This window comes from Symphalangus syndactylus, chromosome 7 (genome assembly GCF_028878055.3).
Source record: "Symphalangus syndactylus isolate Jambi chromosome 7, NHGRI_mSymSyn1-v2.1_pri, whole genome shotgun sequence".
NCBI lineage: Eukaryota > Metazoa > Chordata > Mammalia > Primates > Hylobatidae > Symphalangus > Symphalangus syndactylus.
Genome location: NC_072429.2, coordinates 44,975,486 through 45,001,853, shown reverse-complemented (window position 1 = coordinate 45,001,853; position 26,368 = coordinate 44,975,486). Strand labels below are relative to the sequence as shown.

General features: G+C 47.8%; 2 protein-coding genes across 8 annotated transcripts in view; one reads left to right on the top strand and one right to left on the bottom strand.

Moving 5' to 3' along the window:
• PCDH12 (protocadherin 12) lies at nt 1–26,208 on the bottom strand. Of its 6 annotated transcripts, none has more exons than XM_055285836.2 (7): nt 26,080–26,208; nt 22,404–22,550; nt 18,386–18,509; nt 10,035–12,574; nt 6,559–6,656; nt 4,489–4,640; nt 1–841 (listed from the first exon to the last, which is right to left on the bottom strand). In XM_055285836.2, the coding sequence occupies exons 2-7, from the start codon at nt 22,467–22,469 to the stop codon at nt 411–413; spliced, it is 3,411 nt and encodes a 1,136-aa protein (XP_055141811.1). In that variant the 5' UTR covers nt 22,470–22,550; nt 26,080–26,208; the 3' UTR covers nt 1–410. The 6 variants fall into 6 exon arrangements, with proteins under 6 accessions (XP_055141811.1, XP_055141812.1, XP_055141809.1 ...); XM_055285837.2 differs by having other exon boundaries at nt 22,461–22,550; XM_055285834.2 differs by lacking the exon at nt 22,404–22,550 and having other exon boundaries at nt 10,035–13,308; nt 26,080–26,183.
• Nucleotides 5,208–26,368, top strand: part of RNF14 (ring finger protein 14) — a 43,616-nt gene continuing 22,455 nt past the window's right edge. Inside the window, exons 1-2 of one of the 2 annotated variants that reach the window (XM_055285842.2) lie at nt 5,208–5,368; nt 9,809–9,926. The gene's annotated coding sequence lies outside the window, so the exon portion shown is untranslated. Of the gene's footprint in view, nt 5,369–9,808; nt 9,927–22,437; nt 22,509–26,368 lie in introns of those variants that run through there. The other variant, XM_055285844.2, reaches the window with a different exon arrangement.

The following is a 26,368-nucleotide window of genomic DNA, read 5'->3' as shown; positions in this document are numbered from 1 at the left end:
TCACTGCTTTTCCTTTATTGGTAGGTCAGAGAGCATTTCCTGGCACCCCCAGGGTACAGCCCCCTGACTCCTGCTACCCAAGAAGGCCATCCTTTCCTACTTGTGATACTCCGTGGCATTTGTTCTGCTTAAACAGAGCCCAAAACATGTGCTCCACATATGTTTTGCCAGGAAACACTTAGCCACAAACCGTCCCTGTCCTCCAAAAGACTCAGAGCTGCTTACAAGGGGCTGCTTTGGTCAGTCAGCTGTTAGTCCTGGGGCTCCTGCCTCCTCTGTGGGGGTAGCATCAGTCACCCTAAAGTTCTCAGGCCACCGCTAGCTAGTGAGTTACAAGATTTTAGAAACCAGCTCATGTCCCCAGATCCTCAGGCCCCTGGTTCTTGGATCCAGAGGTGTCTGAGGTATGTTCACAAGCACCTGCTGCTGCTGCTGCTGCTGCTGCCTCTGCTCCTGCCGTCAGTCCCCGTCTTTCCACCTGGGTCCCCTTGCACTTTCATGCCTGAGGCCGCACTGGTAGCCAAGTCTAGACTGAGGGTCCTCCCGCAGACCGAGAGCCGCCGCAGCGCCTCGGAGGCGGCCTCCACGGACATGCTGGAGCGCTGTTCCAGCAGCATCTCCAGCAGTGAGCTCATCTCCGAGACAAAGGTGCTGGCCAGCCTCGTGCCTGTTGGGCTCAGCTCCGGTGCCTCTGCCTTGCCGAACGTCTGGAAGGTCCTCGGCTCCTCCGTGGCTGCAGCATCTGGGGAGATCACATTGTCACGGTAGTTGGTGGTGAGGGGTAAAGACAGTCTCGCCATCCAGGCTGGGTCAGGGGCGCTCAGCCGGTCCAGGGCCAGACCTGTGGGGGGAGGAGGAGACACAGTGAGGGCCAGGCTCCGGGAAGGGCCAGGCGGGTGAGGGTGGGGCAATGGGCAGGGCAAAGGCAGTGGACAAAGGAGGGAAGGGAAATGGCAGGGGACAGACAGAGTGGCCAGACAGGGACAGGAAGGAAGAGGCCCTGACAGGGAAGCTCCCTGGGTAGGAAAGCAGTCGACTGACACACCCGGGCGAACCGAGTGGGGAAGCAGCAGCAGGGGGAGAAGGCCTAGAAGCAGAAATTTGCCTTTTTCTGAAGAATTTCCCAGTCTGGGCGTGTGTTTCCAGTCTCAGTGCCTTCTATATTTCATCCAGGATTTTTACCCCTCAGGGCGCCTTCTCCCCTCACGGCTCCACTAACTGAGGATGGAGGGAAAATCCCTCTTCTTAGCCAAGGCTGGAGTTCCTGACTTGGTGCTGCCTTTTGTTCCCATCCATAATAATAGGGACCACATATTAGGTACTTATGTGATGAGCAATTTACATAATTATTTCATTTAACTTCCACGCAAACCTTTGAGGTCAAGAGTATTATCCCCATTTGATGGATGAGGAAACTGAAGCTGAAAGAAGTTAAGTCACACATCTACGAGGCAACCAAACCTCAATTTGATGCCAGGTCTGATGACTTTGAAGCCTCCCTATGATGGCACCACCCTACCCTCTCTCTGAAGAGCTGGCCCTTCTTCCCCCTGGATACTCCAGGTGCCCAGCTGGGGCCTCTGGAATTCCCAGGCTACCTGAGGTCTGCACTGTTACCACCTGGCCCCAGATCCTCAAATCCTCCTCAACATAATCTCTCAAGCTGCTGGAACCCTGGCCTAGAGTCAGGCTGGGGAAGGGCTGCCTGTCCAAGGGCTGTCCGGGGAGAGGGACTGGGGTAGTGGCGGTGGCAAGTCAGCCTGGTGGCTGGGAATTCAAAAAACTGGCCCCTACATTTGCAATGCCACAGTCACACTTCTTTTCCTATCCCTTTAACAGAAAATCCTGTTTCAAGAAACCGGTCCCAGGCCTGATGGTAGAGACCAAGCCAGAGGAAAGAAACTATAAGTCTTGTAGTTAAGAAACAGTGTCTTAAAAAAATTAAAAAAAAAAAAGCACAACATCTACTTAACGTTTATCTAATGTTTGCCTAAGGTGAGTTACTTTAAAATCTGTGCACAGAATAAAAGACTGGAAGGAGATATGTCAAAATGTTAACTGAAATTACCTCTGGGCAGAAGCGATCCATTCTCTTTTTGTTTATCTATGTTTTTCTATATTAACCAAATACTACTTATGTAATTTGAAAAAGTTATTCCAAAGTACCTGTAGTCATTTATTGTACTGATAAATGAATCTCTGTCCTGCATTCTGGACTGTGCAGGTTGTGAGACAGTGTTGGGCTCCTGCCCTACTGGATCCTTGTGTTTAGCCCCATGCCTGGGACTTAGTGAATGTTTGTTGAATGATTGAATGAACATAAATATTAACCTTCAACATTTGGGAAATGCAAACCTTAGTTCCTTGAGACTCTGAGGCTATAAGGTTGGATGGAACTCTTGGTGTTATAAAATCAGGCCTTTCCTTTTACACGGGTCAGAGAGCTTCAGAAGGAGTGAAGCTTGGAATGAGAAAATCACTGGGGCGTATGAGAACAGCTGAAAAGTGATGCTGAATTCACCAAGCATCACCCACCAGTTCTAGCTGCAGGTGGGCACTGGGCCAACCCGGGTTTGATTTCCCAGCTTTGCCGCTTAGGGGCAGTGTGGGTGACCTTGGGAAAATGGCTTAACCTCTCTAAGCTCCCGTTTCCTTTTAGGAAGCGCTGAGACAGTAGTACTTATTTTGTGGAGTTGTTGTGAGGTTCAGTGAGTTCATGCAACCAGTAAAACATTATCATGGTCACATTCTCAAGTGGGGCAATCTGAATCTGACGCAGCAAATCTGAAGCAATCTGAAGCAGATCTGAAGCAGCAAGATCCCAGTTTCCCCATGGCAGTCCAGCCTGTGAGCAGCAAAGGCTTTTCTGCCCGTCCTCTTTCCTTACCCCCAACTCCTTACAGTGCCCCTGTGTTCAGTACCCTTTGTGCTGTGGGCAAGCAGGACCGTGTGGGAACTGACCCCACAGGTTCCAGCCAGAACTGACCAATAGAGACAGAATCCAAAGCCATATCCCCGAGCCATACATAGCTATTGAGCACTGGAAATGTGGCCGGTACGGCAGAAGAACTGAATATTTCATTTTATTTAATTTTAATTCACTGAAATTTAAATAGCCACATGTGGCTAGTGACTACCTCATTGAACAACACGGCTCTAAAATTTAGAGCCACACTGCCTGTGTTAATCACCATCCACGAGCTGCACAACCTTAGGCACATTATTAAACACCCCCGACCCTCACATTTTTCCTTTATGAAATGGGGATAATGAATAGCCCCTATCTCATAAGATTTTCTCATGAGGTCCTTAGAACAGGGTCTAGCACATAGAAAGTGCCCAATAAGCGTTAGCAATATTTTTTTAACCAAGGAAAGAGAAGTCCCTGCCGTAACTTCAGTGTGTCTGCAGCCAGATGGAGCACATGAGAAACAGTGTTAACTACATAAATAGAAAACCACAGCACAGGGATGGTCCGCCGTGGAGTGTGTTACCAAAGGAGGCTGACCAATGTCCACAGCAGGGGTGGGGAGCGCTGGCAGATTCTTGAATTCAAGTTCACATTATGTATTTATTGTCAAAGCTAATTATTTCTCTGCAAAAAGATCTTTTTGTTTTCATTGCAATTGTTAGCATATTAAAGAGTTGACCTGGTTCCCAGGGTGAAAGGGTATTGAAACACACCAAATGCAAATGAGTGGTAAGAAGTCCATAGAGGACAGGCTGGCTCAGGGTTTGGCTCCCCTTCGATCACTGGTGAGCTGGGTGACTCTGGGAAGGCTACTTGATTTTTTTGAGCCTCGGTTTGCTCATCTGTAAATTCGAGGTAATAATTATCTACTTGAGGGGAATGGTTGGAGGCTTAAATGAGATAATGTACATAAGATGCTTCCCCAGTGCCTGACATGGTCACTATTCTTACGATGATTTTTAAAATGAGTAATCGACGTAGGCCAGGTGCCTACTTTGGCTTTGATTACAGGTGGCTCATGCCTCTAATGCCAGCACTTTGGGAGACTGAGGTGGGTGGATTGCTTGAGCCCAGGAGATGGAGACCAGCCTGGGCAACAGGTGAATCCCTGTCCCTACAAAAAAAAAAATCAAAAATTAGTGAGATGTGGTGGCGGTGCTCACCTGTAGTCCCAGCTACTTGGGAGGCTAAGGTGGGAGGATCACCTGAGCCCAGGAGGTCAATGCTGCAGTGAGCTGTGATCACACTGTGATCATGCCACTGTACTCCAGCCTGGGTGACAGAGCAAGACCCTGTCTAAAAAAAAAAAAAAAACAAAAAAAACAAAAAACAACCAAAGTAGAAGCCAGTCTTTAAAATTCTTTCTGAGGCTACAAGGGTGCAAGGGAAGTTAAATGTTGCTGATGTTCCTCCACAGAAACAGAATGGCTTTTCCCTGCAGTGGATTGGAGCAGAACTCTGAAGCCTGGACATCATGGGGCAGAAGCAGGGTCAAGGTGATTCTAGGGGGTCCCTACCTTTGCTGGGGTCCAGTAGACTTGACAGCTCTTCTTCTAGCAGTTGCTTCACAGAGAGGTCCTCTTCAGGATCCAAAGACCCTTCCTCCTGTTCTGGGTCTGTCTGGCCTCCAGCCCTTGCACTTGGGCCATCTGTGTCTGGGATTGCACTCCTGCAAAAGAAACCAGCCAGTCCATGGGTAGGGACATTCCCACATAGATTCATTCATTCATGCCCATTCATGTTTGCATTCATTTACCCGTATAGAGAACTGGATACACAGCCTGGCCTCTAGAGTCAGACCAACCTGGATCATGTGATTCCCGCCGTCCTCTTACTCTGTTTCCTCATTTGTAAAATGGGAGTAATAAATAACGCCCACCTCACAGGGTGTTGTGAGGGTAAAATGAGACGTTGTAGATAAAGGGGACTACCACAGAGCCTGGCACATTGTAAGCACTCAACAGACAGAAGTGAAGGTGAGTTCATTGATATCATTCTCATTGCCCCTCCCATGCCTAGGCATTGCCTGGCACACAGGAGGAGTTTAGTAAACCTCAGTGGAGCCAGTGCAGCCGTCCATCCATCCGTAGGAGAAGAGCTCCAGCAAGGCTGGGATTTTTGCCTGTCTCATTCCCTGCTCCCTCACTGATGCTCAGAACAGGGCGTGGCACACAGTGGGTGCTGAATCAATACTTAATGAGTGACTGAACATTCCTTCCTTCCTACTTTAGGCCAAATCCTAGGCCAGAAAAGCAGACCTACGGAGGGTGCAGCTGGAGTGAGGCAGCCTAAAGCTGCTCAGAATCTGCTACCTGCACCCCAGTCTCCTGCTGTCTCCGTCCTGGTCCCTCTCTCCCATAGACACTTGGGGACAGGCCTGGACCCTCATCCCAGCAGGTAGGAAGCCTCCCTGAGGGGTTTTAAGGCATAGGAGTCCTTCTGTTTGTTTGGTTTTTTCCCTTGTAGCCATTTCTGCTGCTGTGAAGAAATGAGCAGGGAGGTGGCAAGTGTGTGGGTGATAATGACAACTAATGTTTATTGAGCAGTGAGTCTGAGTCAGGCCTCATGCGATGCAACCGTCTCATTCAAACCTTCCACACCTGTAAGAGGCTCTCTTTAATCACCCCATTGTACAAATGAGAAAACCAAGACTTGTGAAGATTTTGCAGGTTGCCCAAGGTCCCCATAGATTAAGAGATAAAGCAAGAATTCAAATCCAGGCCAGTGTGACTCCGGAGTGTGTGGACTCACCCCTGCAGTACACTACCTCTCACCATCCTTGTAAAAAGAAGCTGTAAGTTGTCAGGGCAAGAGCACTGATGCAGGAGTCAGGAACTCTGAGAGCTGGTCCCAGCTTTGCCACTCGTTACATGACCTTTAGCAAAATTGCTTCAAGGGGAAAGGAGTTAGCATTGTGTGTACACCTACTATGTGTCAGTTGCTGGGCTATGGGCTTAGAATACAATTAATCATGAAATCCTCACCCCATTACCACAAGGGAAATGGGATGGCTTCTGTTTTACAGATGGGGAAACCAAGGTCCTGAGAGATTATCTCACTTGCTCAAGTTTACATAGCTGGTTTGAATCAAACTACTGAGAGCCTCAGTTTCTCTATCAGTAACAAGAAGTTGGATTTGATGTTCTCTTAAGGTCTCTTCAATTCTAGGATTGCCCAAAGGGACACGCCCACACAGCCATGTCTTTAGTGGGGAGCCTTCATATTATGTTTATGGGTCAAGAGAAAGAGAGGTGACAGTTACAGATATAAAGGCAATTGACAGCACCTCTGTAATCGGGACAAATACAGTCTCAGGGATGAAGTCATTTCCTTGGTGACTACTGCATTGATAGCATTTATCAATACAGCTAGTTAGTCCTACAGGACTTTTAGGTCCTGTAAATACTATCAATACAGTCACCCCACGACCAAGCCTCCCAGGGTGGGAGGATGGATGCTTTCTGCTGCACCCTCCCAGGGGACCGGTGTCTGGCATGTGCTCACCCTTCCTCACTCACAGAGGCTGCAGAGATGAGGGGTGGCCAGTAGGGGCCTTGAGGTGCCTGTGGGGTCTACGTGCTGCTTACCTGCTGCCTCCTGGCTTGGCCAAGTACTTATTTCCTCGGTGGTTTGGTCTGGGCTGGAATTGGCCCTGATGCAGCAAGGACAGCAGCTGGGAGATTTGCTACAAGACAGGAAAAATCTGTTGACTCCACACAATTCCGACTCAGCACACTTCCTCGCCGGATGTTTCCCTCAATGCCGGTGCTTTCTTTTTATAGTCTTTCCTCTAGCTTCAGATGTTTGTGTGATCAGATGGGGGATGGTGCCCAGTGACAGAGACAGGGACCTGGGCGGGCTGGTCCCCTGCTCTGTCATGTCACCCCAGGACCTGAGTGTCTGAAGGAGAGCAAGAGGACCCTCTGGGCCCGTCCCCTCATACTCATTCCTCTGAGTGTCCTGTGCCTGTTGGACTCTGAGAGATAGGGGTGAAAAAGGCATTTCCTGACCATCAATTTGTTGTTACTTTGATGAAGATTATCTTAAAGAGTTATGTTCCCCTTTAGCAGTATTTGGACATTCGGCCAATTTTTGTTGACCAGATGTAAGACTATGTTGTAGAGAAGGCAAAATGGTGTCATTGAATTATTCATTTATTCATCTTTTCATTCATTCAACAAGCACTTAATAAGTGCCAGGCAGGGTGGTTGCTATGGGAGTAAGAAAGAGAAGGAGACCCAGCTGCTGCCCTCAGCATGGTCACATCTGTCAGGATGTGAAGGTTGTAGGCAGCCCCACAGGGAGGCTGGCTGGAGATCAGGGCAGCGAAGAATGTTTACCACAGGGGTTGCCTCTGGGCGTAGGGAAAGAGTAGGGGCTCTGTGGGAGCAGAGGGCCCCTAACCCAACTTGGAGCAGGGAGGAAGCAGGGGGGTGGTACTGGATTAAGTTAATTCATTCATTTCAGCAGATGTTACTGAGTTCATACTGCATGCCAGGCACCTCTGCTGAGACCCAAAGGCTCCATAGGAGTTTGGCATGTGGAAAGAGAATGAAGGTCTGGGCAAGGGGTGGGGAGGTTTTCAGGCAGAAGCACTGCACGCTGAAAGGCTGGAAGAGAAGGTAGAGTTTCAGAAAGACTGGAGAATGGAGTAGGGGATGGGTGAGATATCAGGGCCAGACCCTATAGGCCATTGGGAGGGAGAGGCAACAGATCAAGTCCTGGGAGGTGGAGTTCTAGTTCAAGGCCATTTGTAGCTTATTGTATAGCATTAGACAGGTTTTTAGACCTCCTCAGACCTCAGTTTCCTCATCTCTAATAGGGGGCTAGAAATACCCACACAGGCTTCTTCTCAGTGTTGTCAGGATTAATGGTTTGAAAAAGTTAAAAATCCTCTGCAAAAGCAAGGAGTTTGGACTGTTATTCCTAGAAACACTGCTTCCGCCTCCTGGGTCCACCCCCATTCGTCCCTTAGGAGGTCCACCATGCCCCTCTGTGCAGCTTGAGGTGGGAAGTGTCAACCTCAGAGGAGAGTTGGAAGAGGAGATGGCCAGGACTGGGGTTTCACTGTGACTTGGGAGACTCAGGGTCTTATTGCCTGCCTCAGGGAAGATCCCACCTCCCAGCCCAGGTCCAGAAGCCCTCCTAAGATACCTGCCACCCTTTGCTCAAGTGACAGCTGCCATTTCATGACATGACTCCCTACATGCCAAGCCCTATGCTGAGCACTGTCATTCAGGGTCACTTCACAGTTACAGCCCAGACTCAAATCAGTCAGACTCAGGTTCAAATCCTAAATACGTCCCTGCCCCAGTTCCCATCAGTGTGGCCTTGAGGAATTACTTAAGCATTCTGAGCCTCAGTTTCCTCAACAGTAAAAAAAGTGCATATTAATGAGACCCATGTCATATGGTAGGTTATGAGGTTTAAATGGGCTTATCAATAGATCCCATGATAAACAATGATTGTCCAGTGGTATATAATCTCATTTAATTCTTACAACAGCCTAAGGGAAGAGATACCATTATGGCCATTTTGCAGAGGTGGAATTGGAGGCCCACAGAGGCTACACAGAAATTAGTAGGAGGGCTGGAATTTAAACTCAGATCTGACTCTATGTGCTGCTGGAAAGATATGAGCATTGGGCAAGTTGCCTCTTACCCTTAAGTTGATCCCAAATGGGCACCTTTCTTTCTATCACCTCAGCGGGGTCACCCACAGGGCCTATTCTCTGTTGTCCTGTCTACCAGCAGCCAGCACAGTGTTCAGCACAGAGTTTATCCAAAAAGCACCTGATAAATGGATGGATGAATGGAAGGATAAATGAATGGTTGGCTCTGGCAACCTCTGGGTCTGCACTGATCCCAGGGCAAGATTCCTAAGAGAACAGCTGGGCCATCTCCAGGTGGCTTCCTGAGGAGGGAATAAGAGAAGGAAACTGTGTTTTGCTTCACAGGAAACCTGAGCTGATGGCCTGGCCAAACAGAAGTGTGCCTTGGGCGGGCAGCCTGGCACAGTGAAAATATCTGAGGTTCACAGAAGCAGATATGGGTGTGAGATCAGGCATCGTCCCTGAAAAGGTTTCCCCACTTGTGTATAGAAAATCCCAGGTCCTTAGACGTTTTGTCACTCATCATCCCATTTAGCCCTCACACTCTAAGGAGGCAGACGCAGGGTAAGTTTGGTCTCATAATCCCCATTTTATAGATGAGGAAAATGAGGCTCAGATGTTGAAGGACGTGTACAAGATTGCCCAGCTCCTAAGTGTCTGTGTTGAAATCTAAACTCCAATCTGCCTAACTGCAAAGTTCTAAGGTTATTTCCACTGCCCCATCCTGCAGGCCCAGCCAGAAAGCTCTGGGGTCTCAGACAAATTATTTGCAGCACCTGGGTTTGAGTGCAATGATGTCTATGCTGGCCTTCCTTATAGGGAGGTTGCCCAGATGAGATGAAGGCAGACAAAGAGTGGAGATGGAGAAGTGCTTTGAGGAAGTAATAGTAATAATTTGCTGAGTATTGACTGCAGGTCAGATGGACACTGTTCTACAGGCATTAAGAGCATTCACTCATTTTATTTTCAAGCAAACTTAGAAGATGGGTGCTGTTAACATAGACATCTTCAACAGAGACGTTAACTTCACCTGTGGTTCAGAGCTAGGAAGAAGTGGAGCCAGGATTTGAACCCAGGCAACCTTGCCCAAAGCTTATACTCTTAATCACTACCTTTGCTGTGTGTCTACTTGTGAGGCACCATAAATGCCTTATAGGAATTAATTGATCAAGTCCTCTGGACAACTCTACAAGGTAGATACTCTTACTATCATTTCTAATTTACAGATAAGACAACTAAGGCCCAGAGACAGTAAGGAGTTTGCCTAGGGTCACACAGCTAAGTTCAGCCGATCACAAAGCTGTGCCCTGAACCATTGCTACCCAAAGCATCAGAAAGTGCCAGGTAAGCCTAAGGAAGAAACATGAGGACTGTGCATGTTATGGGGATGTCTGATTCTGTTTCTGGTGGTCCAGGAGTGACCACAGAAAGAGCCGCCCATGCCCCAGGTACCTGAACAGGAGGAGAATCCACAGTGAGCTCTTCCACGGGGTTCCGCTCAGCGAAGGCAGCCACAGACAGCCGGACCAGGCTCCGCAGGATCTGACGGGGCCCTGGCTCTTTCTCAGGGGACACTTTGCCATTGAGATGTCGCTGCCGTCTCAGGGTTGCAGAGGAGGCTGGTGGGCTCTGTGGGGCCTCTTCACTGCCCTGGTCTCTAGCCAGCCTCCCTGTGGGGCTGCCTGCAACCTTCAGAGGCCTGGAACATGACTGGCCTGTGGCAGGCTGGGGCTCGGGAAGGTTCAGGTTCTCCCGGGAGGCGTTCCTCTGCCTGGGATGGTTGAAAAGGAGGTTGACCGTGTCTTGCAGCACCTCTCGGCTCTCCGCCGGTGCTCCCTGGTTGCCTTGATTACGCAGCGTCCTGTACAGGGTCGGGGTGAGGTGGAAGGGGGCCTGCAGGCAGGGGTCCCAGCCTGCTTCCATCATCGCCTCCTTGTCCACGTCTTTGTGGGACTGCCCGACTTCACAAGGCTCACCTGCCTGACCCCTGAGCACAGGCACGAGGTGAATGTCCGCCTTCTGAATGTGTTTCTGGGGCCTCTTGGGCTGCTGGCGGTAGGTGGACTCGGCCTCCCGACAGTTGTAGGCCCTGTTGTCCTTCTTCTCTGTCCGGCAGATGGACATAAACAAGGCCAGGATCAACCCGAAGATGCCCAGCAGCACAGCCAGGCAGATCGCCGCCAGCATTGACATGCTCAAGGCCCCAGGCTTGCGGGCTGAGTCCCTCAGGTGGTCCACACTGGTGACAAACATGACCCTCAACAGGGCTTGGGTCTGTAAGGGGGGGCTTCCCTGGTCCTCTACCACTATCTCCAGCTCCCACTCACTCCCAATGAGGCTGCTGGCATTGGTGACGTTGACGAACAGCTGCCCCGCATGGGGGTTGAGGATGAAGAGGTGGGCTTCATTTCCACTGCGGATGCTGTAGAGGGGCTCTCCATTTGCCCCCGAGTCTGCATCTCTTGCCACAATGGTTGTCAAAAGGAATGGCCGGGAGCTGTGAGTGGCCAGTGGAGGTGTGTCAGTGCCTGCTGGACCCAAGCCACTGGGAGTCTCAATGGGCACCAGCAGGTGGCCTGTGGAGGCATTCACAAGCACAGAGAGGCTGGCTTTTCCATCGCTGAGCACAGGCTGGACCACCTCTGGGGCATTATCATTGGCATCCAAGAGGCTGACCCACACAGAGACACTGGATGCAAGCACGGGTTGCCCGCTGTCCTCTGCGATCACCTGGAACTCGAAGCCGGCCATCTCTTCATAGTTCAGTGACCTCTGAGCAGTGACCTCTCCTGTGTTGGAGTCAATAGCTACTAAGTGAGCAACTGGGGAGTCCTGGATGCGGTATGAGACTTTTCCATTAATGCCCAAGTCTGCGTCATGAGCCTTGATGGTAATGAGGTGAAGAGAGGGTAAGTTGTTTTCCCGCGTGGAGACTTCGTACCTGCTTTTCTCAAACACAGGTGCATTGTCGTTGATGTCACTGATCTGAATGCTGAGCTGTTTCTTGGCTGATAAGGGCTGGAGCCCTTGGTCTTGGGCTAACAGAGTGAGGGTATATTTGGGCCACTGCTCTCTGTCCAGTGTAGCATTGGTTAGCAACATGTATGTGTTGCCATTACTTCTTTTCAGCCTGAAGTGGCCCAGCTCTTGGCTCAGCCAACAGTGGACCAAACCGTTGTTTCCTGAATCCAAGTCATCTGCCATGACAAGAGCAATAAAACTGTCCTTGGGAAGAGCTTCTGACACCAGTGATGGCTGGGAGGCCCATGTGACATGGATGCTTGGGATGTTGTCATTGACGTCCAGAACCTTGATGAGAACTTTGCAATGGGCTGGGATGGGATTGGGACCCAGGTCCCTTGCCTGGACATCCACCTCGTAGGCAGGGTTCTTTTCATAGTCTAGAGGTCGACGCAGAATGACCTGGCCTGTCTTGGCATCAATACCGAAGGTGTCCAGCACCTCTGGAGGCATGTGCTTACTGAGGAAGAACTCCACCTCCCCATTAGGGCCTTGGTCAGGGTCCGTGGCGGTCAGTTTTATGAGAGGCGTACCAGGGGCAGCATCTTCTTGGATTTCTAGTGCCAGTGAACTCTCAGCAAACACAGGGCTATTGTCATTGGAGTCCAAGACATTGACCTTGACCAAGCTGGTGCCTGACTTGGGAGGGTTCCCATTGTCATAGGCAGTTAACACCAGATCAAAAAATGCATGGATTTCCCTGTCTAGCTCCTTCACCACTACGAGTTCTGCGTGTTTGGTCTCATCAGGGCCCACAATGACATCCAAGGCAAAGTGCTCACTGGGAGACAGAGTGTAGGTGTGCAGGGTGTTAGGGCCTGTGTCTGGGTCAAGAGCTCTGTCCAGGGGGATCCGGGTGCGCAGAGAAGCGCTCTCAGAGATTTCCAGCTCCTGCTCGCCTTTGGGAAACCGTGGCTGGTGGTCATTGATGTCCAGCACTTGGATCTCCACGTGGATCAGAGCCAAATCCCCTGTGGCAAGCACATCAAAGGAAACCAGGCAGGGATCCCACTGTCGGCATAGCTGCTCTCGATCCAGCCGCCTTCCTGTGCTGAGCAAGCCTTCCTCAGAGTCCACCTGAATGGGGAGTTCCTGAGGCAGCTGCAACACCTGGAAGGCAGCCCCAGCTTGCCTCCGCCTCTCCTCCCGGCCCAGTTCCTGGGACAGCTTCCCGATCACTGTGCCAGATGGCACTTCCTCTGACACTTGGTATTTCACCGTGAGAGTGGTCACCTCCTGACAATCCCCTAAAAGAAATAAGTAGCCACCTGGCCCCAAAAGCCCCAGCAGAAGTTGCAGAAGTTGCATCATGCTTACCGCCAAGTGGGCTAGATTCAGAAACCGCTAGAGTTCTTTCAAGGCTGGACAAGTCCTCCAGTGTTTCCTGGATGGCTTGATCAGCCCTGTGCTCCTTCCCCCAGACCTCCTGGCACAACCTTGTCCCATAGTTAGATGATGATGGAACAAGCAGGACTCCAAGGCAAGGCCATCTTCATCGGAAGCGATCTGAGATGTCCAAACGCCGAGCAAGAATTGCCAGGGGAGACCCCTTACTGGGGAACTAGCTGGTCCACTTCGGCAAATGATGGACAAGAGCTGGTCTAAGAGGGACCTGACCCAGTTGAGCAGGATGTGGGACTCTGACTTCCAAACAGTTGCTAGGCTGGGGAAACAGAGAAGCAGCTTTTTCCTATGGAAACCCCACCTACAGGAAAAGGGAGGGCTGTGAGTTTCAATGCCAATTAGAGAAAGAGCATTTCCTGTGAAGCTAAGTGGCCTGCCGCTGAGGAGGATGAGGCCAGGGCTCCGGGGACAGGCCAGATGGGAAGCTGCCGTCCACGCAGCAAGGCGGCTGCTGAGGGAAAGGGAGCCTCTGCATCACCAAGTGAGGAGAAAACTTGAGCCTCCACCTGCTTGCATGTGGACTGATGCCCCTCCCGGGCAAGTCGTGTTTCCTATTTCTCTCCCCTTCCCCAACCCTCTTTGTTCCTATCTTTTCCCCCATTGTTCCCCTCTCATTCCTGTCTTTTTCCCAATCTTGTTTACCTCTCTGTCTTGACTCTGCCCTGATCACCCGTTTTTGTCTCACTGGAAAACAGCTGTAATGAACAGAGCAGCCATCAGAGCTAAACTGCCTGAGTTCAAATTCTGACTTTGCAAGTTACCAGCTGTGTCATCTGGGACAAGTCACTTAACTTCTCTGGGCCTCCATTACCTCATCCATAGAGTGGAGTTGGGAGTAAGGATAGTAGCCCTTTCAGCAGGAAACCGTGAGGATTAAACAAAATGATGTATGAAGGGCTTTGGCCTGGGCCTGGCCCCGAGTCACAGGCAGTGACGTTATTGCAAGGGGTGAGTGTTGTAATCTGCACAACTTGTCACACCCTGTGGCTACCTCTGGATCTTGGAATGGCCCTGGGGCAGTCCCTGCCCACACTGACCTATGAGGGTGCCCATGGTCTTGATTCCAGAAGCTGCAAGAACCTGTGTGACTTGACTGTGTTGTTCTCCTCCCGCTTCCCTTCTGTCCCCCTCCAGCCTTGAAGTCCATTGTTCTCTGCATCTGGTCCAGCCTGAGTCTCTGTCTGGGGAACCCCCAGCCTCCCACTCCTCTTGGAAGCTTTTATACATTTCCCTCTCCCACACCTTCCCCTCCCTTTCATCTATGTCTTTCCCCCTTCCTCCAATTCTTCTCTCCCCTGTTCTGTTTATAAGAGTCCCGTGAAGCACAACTCCTTTGCTGCCCCCAACTCTCCTTTTAGATGTTTTAAGGGATGCCCTCCCTCCCACTCACCTCCTCATAAGGTGAAATTCAGGAAGGAAGGAGGTGAATGTGCAGTTTGCTTGGGTGGGCTTTGAGGTGGGCTTGTTGCTTCTCATTGTGCCCTTCAATTTGCTGCCCCCAACATTCTCCCAGCCTTATACCCACTTCAAGGTTGATCCCTGACGCTTGTGAAGCATTCGAGGTGATGAGAATGAAGACCAGCTTCCCTAGATAGGTGTTTGCTACTAAGCCCTTGGGGCCAGAGGTGCCATGTTTGGACCCAAGTGGCACTAGTCAGGGCTTATTGGCATGGAGGCCTGTGGCCATCAGGACTGGGGTGGCTAAGGGACAGTCACCTGCACTCTTTCCCTTTCTCTCTGGCTTTTCTTTCCTTTAACTCCATATCCCACCCTTGAGGTTTCCCAACTATTTCATTGAAACCCATTAACCATAGCAAGGGGCCTGAATCCAGGGCCACCTCCTACAGCATGGCCCTGGAGACAGACACGCCACCCACAAGCTCTGAGACACTGCACAAGGGACTTAACCTCTCCCAGCGTCTGTTTCCTTCTCTGAGGGCTGTCATCGATCTCACAAGATGGGGTAAGGACTCAGCACAGGGCCTGGCTCAGAGAAGGCACTCAGCACATAGGGACTATGATTTTGCTATTTATTATGTTCCAAGTTTTATGCCTCATATGCCAGTGGCAAAGATGGCCCTGCATTTGTCCCTTCACTTTTTTCTTTGCCTCTTTGGCAGGAATCCCATTTCTCAGGTCTCCCTCGGCTTGGTGTGGGCAAGGTGCTGCCTAAGCTACTAGGAGCCCCTGGGAGCTCAGGGACACAAGGGTGCCCATTGCCCCCTGCTGGTAGTTAGCCCACGTGACAGCCTCACTGTCCGCCCCGCAACCGTCCCCCTGTGTGCCTGACAGTGAGCAAGGCAAGGGGCTGACAGTCGCAGGTGGGGGCAGGGAAAATGAAAGGTGAGAGGCCAGTGGAATGGCTCTGGAATGAGGCCTGGGGGTCGGGGAGGCTCCTCATGGAGGGCACACGCTGAATCCTGACGGACCTGGAGGAGTGAGCCCCAGGAAGTTGAATAGGCAGGAGAGAGGCAAAGCTGGTGGCGGGAGCAAAATGGGCAAAGGCACAGAGGTGGGCAGGCTGGCTCCTAGCTGTGCTGCAAGAGGGTCAGTGCAGTAGCGTAGGGGGAAGGTTGGGCGGGGGACATAAGCAGGAGTCCTCAGATGATGCAGTGGCCTGGGTTCCCATGGCTAAGAATTTAGACCTTGTCCTGAAGGTCGTGGAGTGCTTTTAAAAAGCTCAACGCAGGATAATGAGAACAGCGACCACATGTCAGGCCTTGTCCCGAGTGCTTTACCTACAACCTATCATGACACACTCACAGCCATGCCATCACATTGAAGATGCTGAGCACAGAGCGTTAGGTAACTTGCCCAAGATCACACAGATGTGCCCTCCAGAAAGGCCTTTTGGCTGCACCCTGGAAAATAGCTTGGAAGGGAACCAAGAAGAGGGAGGGAGCCTAATTGAGAGTAATGCAGGGGAGCGTTGATGCAGAAAACTCGTTTCCAGAGCGCCATCTGGTGGCCAAAGGTAGAGAAAACGGCACAGAGGCATGGACCGGGGACAGCCACGAAGACAGGAAGTGGGTGCCTGGGGTTCATAAATATCCACAGCTCCAGCCCCCTGCTGCACAGAAGAATACAACAGGAGAAGCTATTCACTGATGATAATAGTATTTCTTTTTTTTTTTTTTTTTTTTTTTTTTTTGAGACGGAGTCTCGCTCTGTCGCCCAGGCTGGAGTGCAGTGGCGCAATCTCGGCTCACTGCAAGCTCCACCTCCCGGGTTCACGCCATTCTCCTGCCTCAGCCTCCCGAGTAGCTGGGACTACAGGCGCCCACCAGCATGCCCGGCTAATTTTTTGTATTTTTAGTAGAGACGGGGTTTCACCGTGTTAGTCAGGATGGTCTCGATCTCCTGACCTTGTGATCCGCCCGCCTCGGCCTCCCAAAGTGCTGGGATTACAGGCGTGAGCCACCGCGCCCGGCCGACATTGTTTTATATATATATATTTTACATGCAGTTATATATCTGTTGTGTGTGTGTGTGTGTGTGTGTGTGTGTGTGTGTGTGTGTGTGTTTTGACTGGGAATGTGAATGCAAAAAAATGATGCATAGGTCACAAGAAAGTTTGAATTTAGATTTCATAGGTGGTTTTTATTGTTTATTTTATTCACACTGGGGGCATGAAGCTAAGATTATTCTTTGAGATTTCAAAGCTGGCCAACAAGGCCCAGACTTTTTTAAGGTGATCACTTCTGGGAATGAGGTCCCGTTTAGCAATTTTCTCTCCTCCTTCTGGCAGCAGGGGTCAGCTGATCTTTAGCAGTCAAATGCCAAGGGGTGAATGGAGCTGTCACTAGAGTTCGTCTGGAAAGGCGACATTTTCCTGAGTTTTGAAAATAGGTTTGAAGGAGTGGAGGTACTCTGAAATAGGTTTGAAACAATTGAGGACAACCTCCCTTAAGTCCAAAATATTTTTTTACAAAGGGCAGGGTTAGGGTTTGCGCTTGAAGGCCTCACTAACCACCAACCTTGGGGTTGTTCACACTTGGGTTCTTAACCACAGAGAGGGCTGAGGGATGAAGTGGGAAGGATGGGGGGGTCAGAGAATCTTCTTAAAACACCTGGAGTCCTAAGGAACCTTGAGGGGTCAGACCAGTAAGGTGTGACTCTGACCCTTGAAGGACTCCCAGGCCAGCTGAATGAAGGCTGAGATCACACCTCGCCCCTATGAATGTCCCGCTGGGCTGGCTGCCCACTTCCAGGGCTCAGGTCTTCCAGGCTGGCTCCTCGTGAATCTCCCCTGTGGTTGCCACAGCATCACCACCAAGACAGCTTTGGGGAAGCCAAGAAGTATCCTCCGGCTCATCCCAGGTAGGAAGGTGGTTGGACCATCCAAGCTCAGCATCTTTTTTCAGGAAGATCTTATTGAAGTTAGATTCCCAGTCAGACCAGGAATCTTGACTGGGAGACTCAGGTAGATGTTCTGGGTTATCTGCTCCTAGCAGGGCACTTTGTGGACTTTGTTGAGACAGATGACAGGCTGTCTGCCTCACAATGACACCTCTTTCTGGGGTCAGTGCAGAAAAAAGAATGCACTTTGAAGGGAGGAATTTGCCAAGAAATAGGACCTTTCAAGAAATGAAAAAGCTTTATGTCTTGGTTAAGAGCGGCAGTTCTCAAAAGGGTCCAGATATCAAAGTCACTTGGAAAGCTTTACAAAATACCAAGGACAGGGCAAGAAAATTCATACTTTTCCCTTTCCCAGAATACTGCCAAAGAATAGTCTGTAATTGCCAGCTCAGTTCCGCACCCTTCATTTGGGACAGGGTTGGGGAATTTGATTGGACCTTTTTGCTGGAAAGAGAGGCTAAGTTGATTTACGTGATAAAAATAAATAGACGGGAGGAGGGGGATTTCTGCAATCTGAGAAAATTATGGAGAGCAGTACAGCAGACAACAGCAGAGGCTATGAAGGAGGTAGAATGAAGATGAAAAGGACTTTTGAATTCATTATTGCAAATTATAGACCTCCTTCATGAGTTTCAAGAAAAATACAAGAAAAGATGTATATGTTCTTTTCCAAATTTATTTTGTGCATTAGTAACCATAACATGGACCCAAAACTGGACCACTTGAGTTCTGGGTTGATAAGAGTTACACACACATGTCTTTCTCCCCAACCCTCGAGAGGAAGGGCAATACTTCTGGTGTATAGATTTCAATTTTGATATATTCTTGGTGATTCCGACATGCATCCTTATCTCCACCCCAACTTCATCGAGAACCACTCATTAGAAATTCTCAGAATCACCATTCCCCATTGCAAAGGCCAAACTCTATAGCGATCAGGCCTTTCTTAACCCAGAATCCTCATGGTCCCCACCTCTCCCTGACATGTGTGTCACTATTCATTAGAGCTCCATACTCACCTGGTTCTCTCTCCAGATTTCTGCAGACTCCTCTATCTGCCTTTCTGGCTCCTTCTTTGGTTTTCCTTCCTTCTAACTCCCAGGTGCAGGCATGTCCCCTAGAAGCTATCTTCTGTCCGCTCCTCTACGTAGGGTTATTGGTCCAGAAAGGGGCTGCCAGATTTAGTAAATAAAAATACAGAGTGCCCAGTTAAATTAGAATTTCAGATAAACAATGAATAATTTTTAATATAGATATTTTAATCTGACAACTCTGCCCAGAAATAATGTATGCTTTCAACACAAGTTCATTTTTTTTTTTTTAAAGAATTTTGGTTTACACAGTGAATTTGAAAATCTATTAGTAAACAGAAAAAAAATCAAACATATTGACTGGGAGCATCATCTGTGCATGAATATTCAGAAGCGAACTCTGTTGATTGGCCTTGTTATGTATTCAGCATTTCTGGGTGACTCCAAGATCGAACTATTTTACACGAAAGAACCATTCTGGAGGAAGCCTAGATTACACTCATTTATTAAATCATCTGGTCATCCAGTCGCTCATTTATTTGGTGGAATTCAGCATGTTCCTCTCTATTTGCAAGGTCATTTTTTTGGCAAGGGAAGTAGCTCAAGTTGACCCACATTTTCCCTTCCTCTAAACCATTGGCTTGGTTTTTTTTCTTCATATAGAATCTAATCGGCCTAATTCTCTCCATGCTTCAGAAAGGCTCTTGCAGGAAGGAAAATGAGTCTTCCCATCATTACATAAATTCTCATGGGGCTTCCCTTTATAAGTTTATGACAGCCAGGAGTTGAGCCTGGAGCTCTGAGAGAAACAGCCACACACTGATTTATGATGGCAGCTGCTGCTAAATCTCACCCCTCTTTCCTCCTTGCAGAGCCATGTTACCTTGGGGTTACAAAACTCTTTTCACTGTTATTCAGGGGAATAATAATAAAATGCCAGGTTGCGAGTATAAACATGATCATTTTGTGCCTGTTATTGTAAATCAAATTTTACCTTGCATCAGAAGCACAGAAAACATTTTATACTGTCAGCCACCTTAAGCCCTTGTAGCAGTCTATCTTTATATAACCCTGGGCTGACCTGACCTGAGTTATTGTTTAGGTTGCACTGGCTGGGGAAGCTGGTCACGCAGGTAATCTGGCTATTTCTCCTTATAGACCCAGCTGACCACTTTCCTTAAGCCAAGTATTGACTTGGTCTAAGTACAGCAATGGGGTTAATGATGTGGGCCCAGGGCACCAATTGCCTGGGTTCAGGGATTGGCTCTGTAATTTACCATCTGTGTGACAATGGCAAGCCAATTAACTTATCTATGATCAGTTTCCTTAGCTTTAAAATAGGAATGATGATGATAATGACAGTGCTATGTTATAAGGTTGATGTCGGGATTAGTTTAGTTAACATACAGCACTTAGAGTGGGGCCTGGGACATAAGCAGCACTTTAAGCATTAGTTATTTATAATTGTGCTTCTAGTGTAGGCACTTCCAATTTTTTAGGATGAAGCCTCTATTTTTTTTTATTTTGTTTTATTTTTTGAGACAGAGTCTCACTCTGTCGCCCAGGCTGGAGTGCAATGGTGCGATCTGGGCTCACTGCAACCTCCACCTCTCAGGTTCAAGTGATTCTCCTGTCTCGGCCTCCCGGGTAGCTGGGATTACAGGCACCTGCCACCAAGCCCAGCTAATTTTTTTTTTTTTTTTTTTTTGTATTTTTAGTAGAGGCGGGGTTTCACCACATTGGCCAGGCTGGTCTCGAACTCCTGATCTCAGGTGATCTACCTGCCTCGGCCTCCCAAAGTGTTGGGATAACAGGCGTGAGCCACTACGTCCAGTCCGAAGCCTCTATTTTTTTTTTAAAAACAATGTTTCAGATGCCCACATGATAATAGACTTTTAAGATCTACATGATGAGCAAATACACAATGACAAGAGACCAGCAAGAATTCAGGGATACTTCTCTACTGGGGTAGGGCTCATTACGGTTCAGTTTTATCCAAGAGTTGGGCAGGGTTTTCCTCTCCACACTGCTGCCCCTGTATGTTCAAGGGCTTGTTGCAGGAGTGCTTGTGAGTGGTGGCCATGGAAAAGGAGGCAGTCCCCCCTGGGATGGTGGGATGAGTTCAGCAAAGTTTCTGGACAGCCACCGGATGCCAGTGATGGATGGAAACAAATGCAGGCACCGTCAGGTCTGCTAACCCCTATAGTAACAAGCCATAGTTTGTGACTCACTCCTACTCCCCACTCCATGGCCTGAGTCCCGACCTCTGGTCTAGGTTGTACGCTGTAACCTCTCCTCTCCCTAGGCTCCGTCATCATCCGGTGTCCCTGGGGACAGGGGGTGGGAGTTGGGTCTCTTTCTCTGTCTGTGTTCTCATTCTCACCTATCCTTAAATCATAAACTCGAATCCTAACTACTTCCCCAGGGCCTTCCTGTTTAGTTCTTTTTTTTTTTTTTTTTTGAGACGTTGTCTCGCTCTGTTGCCCAGGCTGGAGTACAGTGGCGCAATCTCAGCTCACTGCAAGCTCTGCCTCCCGGGTTCAAGTGATTCTCCTGCCTCAGCCTCCAGAGTAGCTGGGACTACAGGCGCCCACCACCATGCCCGGCTAATTTTTTGTATTTTTGTAGAGATGGGGTTTCACCGTGTTAACTAGGATGGTCTCGATCTCCTGACCTCGTGATCCGCCCACCTCGGCCTCCCAAAGTGCTGGGATTACAGATGTGAGCCACCGTGTTTGGCCCTGTTTAGTTCTTAAGGCCAGAACTATTTTACTGTCTGTGAATTTGTTACAAAAAACCCTTATTCTGTTATAGGCTCCTGGAGCGAGTCAGACTAATGAGGAATTGGCTCTAACCCTGGCTCCACCACTGTGTGATACTGGCCAAACCTTAGTGCCTTCATCATCTTTAGCAAACTAGCACAGGAACAGAAAACCAAATACCACATATTCTTACTTGTAAGTGGAAGCTAAATGATGAGAACACATGGTCACAAAGTGGGGAACAACAGACACTGGGGCCTACTACAGGGTAGAGCATGAGAGGAGGGAGAGGATCAGGAAGAATAATAAGTACTAGACTTAATATTTTGTCACTCGGTGACGAACTAATCTGTACAACAAACCCCTGTGACACGAGTTTACCTACATAAAAAACCTGCACGTGTACCCATGAACTTAAAAGTTAAAAAAAAAAAAGTGGCCCAGGCGCGGTGGCTCACATCTGTAGTCGCAGCACTTTGGGAGGCCGAAGCAGGTGGATCACTTGAGCCCAGGAGTTCAAGACCAGCCTGGGCAACATGGTGAAACCCCATCTCTACTAAAAATACAAAAATTATCCAGGTGTGGTGGCGTGCACCTGTAACCCCAGCTACTTGGGAGGCTGAGGCACGAGAATCACTTGAACCCTCTACCGGGAGGCAGAGGTTGCAGTGAGCTGAGATTGTGCCACTGCACTCTAGCCTGGGTGACAGAGTGAGACTCGGTCTCAAAAACAAAACAAAACCCCAAAGTATAATACATCTGACTTCACCTTTATGACATTGCTGTCTTTTATTACATCTTTTTATATTAAAAATAAATAAAAATGTCATAAATAGTAATTGTGTAAATATAAAAGGCCTTATTAAAAAAACAAATCTTAGTGCCTCAATTTTCTCTTCTGTCAAGTGGGCACATGAAATTACCTAAGTCATAGGGTCCTGGGCATTTAAATGAGAGAATGTATGTGAAATATTTAGCACAGTGGAGGGCTAGGTACATGGGGAGAGTGCAATTTAAAAGACTAACCAGGCACATGAGACCAAAGACACAAAAGTCTGTTATTTTCCTAGAGTCAAAAACAAAACTTATTAGAAGGCTCTCTTTACCCAATCTTGTCCTCAAAATTGACTCTAAATCTTTAGTTCACTTTAAACATTCAGTACATTATTAACACTGCTTTGAAATTCTATTTTCTCTATCCTGTGACCTCTGACACGAGGTCATGACGTGATGTCACAATTCACCTTCTGCTCTGACTTTGTGAGAATTTCCCAAGCTGGTTGGTGCATGGGCTTCCTCACTTTTTGCATCGAAGAGGTCTCTGGTCTCCCCTCTCTGAGCACTCTGAGGTAGGGTTGCTGTGCGTTTTGCTCTTGGTCTTATTCCTTTGGCTAAACATGAATAATGATATTAATGAATGGTTTTGGAGATTTTTCTTCCTTCCTTTGCATTTTTCAGAGATATGTTTCTGGTTTTGGTATCTATTAGAAGGGTATTTTGGTTTCTGTTTTGTGACAATCAAGATTTATAGTACAGAAAATTAGAAGTGATTATTTGTATTTCAAGGTTCTCTCTGTGGCAGCCAGGTAATCCCTTGGGTGCCCTGATTTATTCACTTGGTTTTTTTCTCTCTCCTGGGTATAAGACCAACTACATAATTTACAAAGCCCAGGGCAAAATAAAAATGCAGCCTCTCATTCAAAAATTATCAAGAACTTCAAGAGGGTGACAGCACAGCATCAAATCAAGAGCAGGGCACTTCTTTTTTATTTTAATTTTTCCATAAGTTATTGGGTTACAGGTGGTATTTGGTTACATGAGTAAGTTCTTTAATGGTGATTTGTGAGATTTTGTTGCACTCATCACTTGAGTAGTATACACTGCACCCTATTTGTAGTCTTTTATCCTTCGTCCCCCTCTCATCCTTCCCCCTAAGTCCCCAAAGTCCATTGTATCATTCTTAAGAGCAGGACACTTCTAAATCTGGGGCCCTTCTAAGTGCAGGGCCCTACGTGACTGCATGGGTTGCTGGCCCATGAATCTAATCCTGCCTGGGAGGCAACGGTGGCAAGAGCTTTAGAATCCTGTAGGCTTGGGTTAGAGTCCTAGCTCTGCAAGTTACTCTTTTGGAGGAAGAAATATATGAAAAAGCAGACGCAGGAGCTTATTAGATTGTGAGGAGCACATTAGTTTGATGGGTCCCAGGAGAAGGAGCCAACATTTCTGTATTCCACTTAAATGCTGAGAACAGTGCTTTGTACCTAAAAAAATTTTTTAATTAAGACATAATTCACATGCAATAAAATTAACTCTTCAAAAGTATACAATCCAGTGGTTTCTAGTACACTCAGAAAGTTATACAACTATCACTGCTCTCTAATTCCACAATATTTTCATCACCCAGGAAACCCCGTATCTATTAGCAGTATCTATTAGCAGTCACTTCCCATTCCCTCCTGCCTCAGTTCCTGGCAACCACTAAACTACTTTTTGTCTCTATGGATTTGCCTATTCTGGACATTTCATATAAATTAAAAACAATATATGGCTTTTTGTGTTTGACTTTTTTGTTTTGTTTTGTTTTTGAGACAGAGTCTCGCTGTTACCTAGGCTGGAGTGCAGTGACTCACTGCAACCTCTGTCTTCTGGGTTCAAATGATTCTCCTGCCTCAGCCTCCTGAGTAGCTGGGACTACACACATGTGCCACCATGCCCAGCTAATTTTTGTATTTTTAGTAGAGACGGGGTTTCACTGTGTTGCCCAGGCTGGTCTCGAACTCCTGACCTCAGGTGATCCACTTGCTTCGGCCTCCCAGAGTGCTGGGATTACAGGCGTGAGCCACCACACTCAGCCATGTTTGACTTCTTTCACTTGGCATAATGTTTTCAAGGTTCATCCATGTTGCAGCATGTATTAAGTACTTCATTACTTTTTTTTATTTTGAGACGGGGTCTCATTCTGTCACCCAGGCTGGAGTGCAGTGGCACAATCTTGGTTCATTTCATTCCTTTTCATAGCTGAACAATATTCCATTCTATGCATATAACATTTTGTTAATTCATCTATTGATGGACATTTGGGTTGTTTCCATTTTTTGGCTATTGTGAATACTGCTACTATGAACATTTGTCTACAAGGGTTTGTGCAAACATATGTTTTCAAGAGTGGAATTGCTGAGTCTTATTGTAACAATGTTCAACTTTTTGAGAAACTGCCAAACTGTTTTCCAAAATGGCTGCACCATTTTACAGTCCCATCAGCAGTATATGAAGGTTCCAGTTTCTCCACATCCTCACCAATACTTGCTATTATCTGTCTTTCTAAAATAGCCATCCTAGTGGGTGTAAAGTGGTTTCTCATAGTGGTTTTCATTCGCATTTTCCTGATGACTAATGATGTTGGCCATCTTCTTATGTGCTTACCTATTATTTGCATATCTTCTCTGGAGAATAATCTATTGAGATCCTTTGCCTATTTTAAAATGGGATTATTTGTCTTTTTGTTATTGAGTTGCAGGACTTATTTATAAATTTTGGATAAGTAGACCTTTGTCAGATACATATGATTTGCAAATATTTTGTTCTATTATGTGGGTTGTCTTTTCATTTTCTTGATAGTGTTCTTTTGTTACAGGAAAGGGGTCCCAATCCAGATCCCAAGAGAGGGTTCTTGGATCTCGCACAAGAAAGAATTCAGGGGGAGCCCATAAAGTGAAAGCAAGTTTGTGAAGAAAGTAAAGGAATGAAAGAATGGCTACTCCATAGAGCAGCCCCAAGGGCTGCTGGTTGGCCTTTTTTATGGTTATTTCCTGAGAATATGCTAAACAAGGGGTGGATTATTCATGCCTCCCCTTTTTAGACCATATAGGGTAACTTACTGACATTGCCATGGCATTTGTAAACTGTCATGGCGCTGGTGGGGGTGTAGCAGTGAGGATGACCAGAGTTCACTCTTGTGGCCATCTTGGTTTTGGTGAGTTTTAGCCGGCTTCTTTACTGCAAGCTGTTTTATCAGTAAGTTATTTATAACCTGTATCTTGTGCCAATCTCCTATCTCATCCTGTGACTTGGAATGCCTAACTGTCTGGGAATGTAGCCTAGTAGGTTGCTCAGCCTTATTTTACCCAGCCCCTACTCAAGATGAAGTTGCTCTGGTTCAAACACTTCTGACATTTTGAAGCACAAAAGTTTTTAGTTTTGGTGAATCCAATTTATGTGTTTTTTTCCTTTGATGCTTGTGCCTTTGGTTTCATATCTAAGAAACTATTGCCTAATCCAAGTTCACAAATATTTACTCCTACATTTTCTTCTAAGGGTTTTTTTTTTTTTTTTTTTTTTTTGAGAGGGAGTCTCTCTCTGTTGCCCAGGCTGGAGTGCAGTGGCGCAATCTCGGCTCACTGCAAGCTCTGCCTCCCGGGCTCATGCCATTCTCCTGCCTCAGCCTCCCGAGTAGCTGGGACTACAGGTGCCTGCCACCACGCTCGGCTAATTTTTTGTATTTTTAGTAGAGACGGGGTTTCACTATGTTGATCAGGCTGGTCTCGATCTCCTGACCTCGTGATCCGCCCACCTCGGCCTCCCAAAATGCTGGGTTTACAGGCGTGAGCCACTGCACCCGGCCTTCTAAGGGTTTTATAGTTTTAGTTCTTACATTTAGGTCGTTGATCCATATTTAGTTAATTTTTGCATATGGTGTGAGGTAGGAAGCATATAATTTTAATTCCTGCTTAGCCTGGAGATAATCATGTGACCCTTGGTAAGTTCTGGCACCTAAGTCTCAATTTCCTTATTTGTAAAGTGAGAATAACAAATGGTAGCTAGATCATAAGATTACATTGAAGATAGAGAGAAAATTTACGTAGAGCATTTATCATAGTGCTTGAAGCATCCTAACTGCTCAATAAATGCGGTCGGTGTTACCGTTATGACGTGAGCGATGAATGTGTGCTTCTACAGTGGAGTGCCAAAAAAGACCGGCAGCATTTCTGAGAAGGTAAACGGGAGGAAGTAGGTTTGCTTAGTCCACTTAGAGAAGCAGGTCTGGGATTGTTGTGAGAGGCTCTGCCCTAGGTAGACCACTGCCTCATGATCCCCTCTAGAGATTGGTAAAAATTCGAATTCTTGGGCCCCATCGGAACTACTGAAAAGAGCCTCCTGTGAGGACGGCGCTCGCAGTGGTGGGGGTGACGGTTTTCGCGCCGGCAGCGCC

Excerpts from the sequence above, each read along its gene's own strand:
- PCDH12 (XM_055285834.2), bottom strand. The coding sequence starts at position 12,914 with ATGATGCAACTTCTGCAACTTCTGCTGGGGCTTTTGGGGCCAGGTGGC. Across the intron at positions 6,657-10,034 it reads TGGATTCTCCTCCTGTTCAG|CAAATCTCCCAGCTGCTGTC; the intron begins GTACCTGGGGCA and ends CCTGTCTTGTAG. Across the intron at positions 4,641-6,558 it reads GCCAAGCCAGGAGGCAGCAG|GAGTGCAATCCCAGACACAG; the intron begins GTAAGCAGCACG and ends TTTCTTTTGCAG.